This window comes from Branchiostoma floridae, chromosome 17 (genome assembly GCF_000003815.2).
Source record: "Branchiostoma floridae strain S238N-H82 chromosome 17, Bfl_VNyyK, whole genome shotgun sequence".
In the NCBI taxonomy this organism is placed as follows: domain Eukaryota; kingdom Metazoa; phylum Chordata; class Leptocardii; order Amphioxiformes; family Branchiostomatidae; genus Branchiostoma; species Branchiostoma floridae.
In genome coordinates, this window is record NC_049995.1 from 11,638,933 (window position 1) to 11,644,416 (window position 5,484).

General features: G+C 40.4%; 1 protein-coding gene across 1 annotated transcript; it reads left to right on the forward strand.

The window, feature by feature from the left end:
- Positions 1–2,596: 2,596 nt before the first annotated feature.
- LOC118404088 (protein krueppel-like) lies at positions 2,597–4,068 on the forward strand. Its single transcript, XM_035803048.1, has one exon. It carries the CDS (start codon positions 2,674–2,676, stop codon positions 2,965–2,967), a length of 294 nt encoding a protein of 97 aa, XP_035658941.1. The 5' UTR covers positions 2,597–2,673; the 3' UTR covers positions 2,968–4,068.
- Positions 4,069–5,484: the final 1,416 nt, after the last annotated feature.

Genomic DNA, 5,484 nt, shown 5'->3' on the forward strand with positions numbered 1-5,484 from the left:
AAGAAAAAAGCAATAGTCTATAAAATTGTAACGTAAAGATAACATAATAGTTCAAAGTCAGTTTTCGTCTAGTAATATAAGAATAAATAGCCACTTGTTAGTGTCCAGAAATCGTTTGAGTTGAAAATTTACATTGTTATAAGCGTCATTGCTTTTTTTGTTACATTCATCGTTTTACATGTTATTAATTTTTTCTTGAATAAAGTTGTTTGGAGATTTCATTTGAGGAAGCAGATTTTTATAATTAACCGACATCCTAATCGAAATGTCCACTACAGTATATTTATAGAAAGGCGCTAGGGGGCCCATTATCGAATTTGTTTTTCCCGACCCCACCACTTAGATTTCATAATGAAGGCAAACGTTCGCATTAGTTTTTGGGGAACCGGGTCTTTTGTAGATCCCTGGAAGCCATTCATGTAATGAACATAGCCTTGCTACAGAAAAAAGCTTCACAGGACAGTAAAAATTTTGACAGTGTTAACTTCGGAGAAAGACACGCCATCTCTGTAAATCGCACAAAGAGTGTAAAAAGATGACGTAAATTGCAAAAAAAATATCGAAAAACGTATTTGTACCGAATACCTAAGTCAATAACATAGTCAAGTGACATGAAAAATCATTTGTTCTGTATATCATATTTTGTGTGCTTATGCATTCGCCAACCTTCCTGGCCACTCAGATTTCATAATGAAGACTACTTTGACAAACTTTCTGTAATCGCACGCTCTCAACAGATTTGGGGCTTCCAGGATTTCTTCCACATTATGGAATCAAAATAGCCTTGTAAAAATACAATTAGCTCCACAAGACATTAAAAACTGGACTTTGTCAGCCACGAAGAAAGATACGCCATCTACTGCCAGGGCGAGCCATAGAGGATCATTGAGCTGTATGGGCGAGCTCGCGACGACGCTTGACTAAGCAGGAGGTGCCGTTTGACCCAAGGCTAATAAGAACTTCCGGGTCAGTTGACAACGACTTCCTGTTTGCTGGCATTGACTCGAGGGTCTGGCAGTTTGGAAAAGTTTCCGGCTTTTAAAGCAAAATATACCACAGCATTCGCGGTTTTAGGAAGCCGACCGGTGTATTGGTGAAAGACAGGGTTTCAGGTCTGTTCAGGTAAGACGATTTGTCGCAGATTTTTATTCTAAAAGCTCTGTATGATAAAAGCTCCTTGGTATGATTTGATAGAAAAGTAAATCGTATCGTGATAAATTTTGACGCTACAATACAGAGTCAGTTTGTGGGTGGTCCAACTACATGCTTGGAAAAAGGTTTGAGGAGGAAAAAAGACAAAAAATGTTCTTTTGAAATTTCCGCTCCTAAGATGGAGGAAACTGTCGGACAAATTAGGAAGACGCAGAATGTCCTTGGAAAACGTAAACTACGGGGACCTGACAGGGGTTTCATGAGTTGTTGTTATTTTTTTTCCTCATAAGAATTTTGAGTATGCAAACGTGTTTGACTTGTATTCCAGTTGTATATGTAAGATTATATATACACATGTAGTTCAGTGGTGTAAAAAAAGTCCATAATGGTTGTAAACGGCGCATTTTAAAAAGGTATCCTCCAAATCCCCCCGTCCGCCCCTTTTCCACAAACATCTGGTGTTCATTATGACGTGATGGATTTTACGGGGAGGTTCAGTAACTGATGATAATGCAGGTGACTACATCATGACTGGTTTAGGCAGTTGTTCTTTGTAACATGGGATTTTTTCAGCAGATCCATGCACCCCGATAAAACGAAGGCCATATAACTCGGAACTACGGGCTGAAAAGGATTATTTATCATCATTTGATTCAGAACTCAGCCATCAGATGTTGTTTATAAATTATATTTTGTTTCCAATTATTGTATATACCATTTTATATCTCATTATTTACTTGAATGTGTATTTTGTTTGTTTCGGGGAGACAACTTGAAGAGGTGACCCGGCACCTGTTTTGTCCCACCCACCATTTTTCATATGGAAAGTCCAGTTAACAAATAGACAACAAAAACACCTACGTGAAAGTCATCATAACTATAAATCAAGCTTCTTCTGAATTAATGATTTTTTTCTATTCTCTCCATAGAAATTGGACCACATAGAAGAGAATGGCATCAACAAGTGACGTACAGACTTTGGATGATGTCAGAAGAAAGGCAGAGAAGGGTTTTAATGGGCAATCTTCAAGAGAGGGGAAATACTACAGGTGTGAGGAGTGCAGCAAACAGTTCAGTCAGCTCTGTAATCTGAAGACTCACATGCGGGCTCACACAGGGGAGAAACCCTACAGGTGTGAGGAGTGCAGCAAGCAGTTCAGTCAGCTGGGTCATCTGAAGGCTCACATTCAGACGCACACAGGTGAGAAACCCTACAGGTGTGAGGAGTGCAGCAGCCAGTTCAGTCACCTGGGCAATCTGAAGACTCACATGCGTACTCACACAGGGGAGAAACCCTACAAGTGTGAGGATTGCAGCAGGCAGTTCAGTCGGCTGGGGAATCTGAAGACTCACATGTTCACTCACACAGGAGAGAAACCTTACAGGTGTGAGGAGTGCAGCAGGCAGTTCAGTCAGCTGGTTGTTCTTAAGAAACACATGCGAACTCACACAGGTGAGAAGCCTTACAGGTGTGAGGAGTGCAGCAAGCAGTTCAGTAGGCAGGGTGATCTTAAGACTCACATGCGGACTCACACAGGGGAGAAACCCTACATGTGTGAGGAGTGTAGCAAGCAGTTCAGCCAGCTGGGCCATCTGAGGACCCACATGCGAACCCACACAGGGGAGAAACCCTACAGGTGTGAGGAGTGCAGCAGACAGTTCCGTCATCTGTGTGATCTGAAGGCTCACATGCGGACTCACACAGGTGAGAAGCCCTACACGTGTGAGGAGTGTAGCAAGAAATTTACTCAGCTGAGTAATCTGAAGAGACACATGCAGACTCATACAGGGGAGAAACCCTACAAGTGTAAGTAGTGTAAGGGATAGTTCATTCAAATGGGTGGTCTAAAACGTCACTGATGCGCACTCACGCTGAGAAGAACATCTTTTAGTGCGAGATGTGCTACAGGCAGTTCAGTGAACTTTGCAGTCTTAGGAAGCACATATACAGACATGAACAAGAAAGCTCAGGACTAGGAAAGTACTCGGGAGATGTTGGTTATGTAGCCAATTTCAAGAAAGATATCCTACAAATATGGCCTACTTGTACATTTATGTTTTGTTCATCTTTTTGTGTGCTAGCATCTTTAACATTGTATATGCAGCTTTTTATTTCATTTTAAATTTTGTTATGGAGTATATTACTTTTCTTATCCGCTTACTTATATTTACTAAGTTTCTTAGAGTCATGTATGTTTGATGTATACGTAACTTTATCTCAATGCGTATGCTGTGTTGTAACTTTTCATGTCCAATCAGTGCGGAACTAATCCAGGGATCGCATTATCTACGGCATGTGTGTAGCTGTGATAGCAATTAAAATGGTGAAAGCAGTTGTGCGAAGAATGACGTGTTTTGCCACTACTAACATCAATTGCCGCGTTGTAGAAAGTTGTATGTATTACAGCATTATTAGCGTATTAGCTAGCCCATAGATATCTTTACTCTTCAAGCAGAGGTTCGGATCTGGCTGTTTTTTTTTGGCGTGTTTTTACCAGGCATTCTATTTTGTATTATTTTCTTCATGTCTACCAGCCGTAGCTGATTTTTAGACATGAGCCAGAACTCTCTTATTATCTTATTACACTTTTCCTAGCTCATGCACCTTTACCTTTAATGGTAAGATGGCAAGTGTTTGTAAGATGTTTTGTATACATGTAGCGGATACAAACTGCCAGAATCGAAAACTTTTGAAATCGTGTAAGAGCAAAGGACCGATGAAATTTAAAATTCGGATAACAGTTCATGTCAACCCAATGATCCGAAGTCATATTTTAAGTTATTATTAGTATTATTGTTTGTATTTGGTAGGGATATTAGAGGTCCGATAAGTCACATAGAAGCGTTATTGTGTTAGTTAGAAGCGTTATTGTTGTTTTTATTTTATATGTTACATTTGTTTATTTACAGTCATTTATTTTCTGCAATAAAGTTGTTTGTTTGATCCACATTTTACTGTTCGGATATGTTTTCGGTAGCGTTTGTGCCCGTGTGTGTGTGTTTTTGTGTGTGTGTTTGTGTTTGTGTGTGTGTGTGTGTTTTTGTATGTGTGTTTGTGTGTGTGCGTATGTGTGTGTGTGTGTGTGTGTGTATGTATGTATGTATGTAATTGACCTGCATAACTCCAGTATGCGCAGCTGGATTGTCTAGGTATTTGGGCAGGTCTTGATTAGACCTTGAAAAGATTAGATTTTTGCATGATGTTACGGTACTGCAGTGAAACTTCTGGGTTTAATATCTCGAGTTCTGAACACGCCATGGTCGTGATTTTTAATGTACATTTGTTCTGAGATATCGATTGTAGAAGTGGAATAATTTATGAATGATGTACAGGTACCAGCCAGCTAAAAAAAAACTTTAAAACGGTACAGGTGTACTTTATTAATTATCGTCAAAAGGAGCTACAAGGAAAATTTAAAAGATCTGGACAGTGGTCGAAGAAAGATAAGCGATCCATGCATTAATAAATTTTCATAGAAATCACGATTGAGCGAGATCGGTAAATCTGTTGAATTACAAGGGGGTCACCAATAGTTGACCTAGGATCGCAGTATACTTCCGGGTCACCTGACCCCGACTTCCTGTTTGCTGCCTGGGACTGTGGCGAACGTTCGGCACGGCGTGGTCTGGAGAGATTTTCGATATTTTTGCAAGACTGGTGTTCAAATCTGTGCAGGTAAGACGGCCTATTGTATCTTGATTTCAAAGTCTATGTAGATTTGATCAATGAGCTTTTATCAGACAGAGAAGCTAGCAATAGTAGAAGCGGCGTCGCGTCGACTTTCTGCATCTGGTAGAACCCATTGGGGGCGACAGGAATTCTAGGTACATGTACATTTTTGTGATATGTCAAAGGGTAGGGCCCACAAAAAGTAAACAAAACCTAGCTGAACGTTGTTATGCAAATCGAAACAACGGTCAAAACAAGGACTGTTTTCAATTTCTGGGCCTTTGATACATTACCATTGAGGTTAAATAAGTCACCTCACATGCGTTCTAACCTCTGTGAAATGGCTTACAGTAGAAGCGACGCCGCGTCGACTTTCGGTCAGGGGTATAGGCTTTTCCCTCTGTACATGTAACAACCATGATCTGTGACTTGTATGTACTTAGGGCTATTGTTGGGTTAGACCATATGGGAAGTGGGGCTTACTCGTTAGTCGAGCCCTAATTGGTTGAGGCTGGTGAGAGCAGTCCGCTGATTGGCTATGTAGATAGGCTATTGTTATGTTAGTTAACCTTGGAAGATGTATTTGTCTGACCAGTCAGTCCAGACCTTGGAGTCAGGTATGTGAACATGTCCCTCTGTAGCTTGTAATTTGTAGAATGTAA

Coding starts and splice junctions, on each gene's coding strand:
- LOC118404088 (XM_035803048.1), top strand. CDS start 2,674: ATGCGGACTCACACAGGGGAGAAACCCTACATGTGTGAGGAGTGTAGC.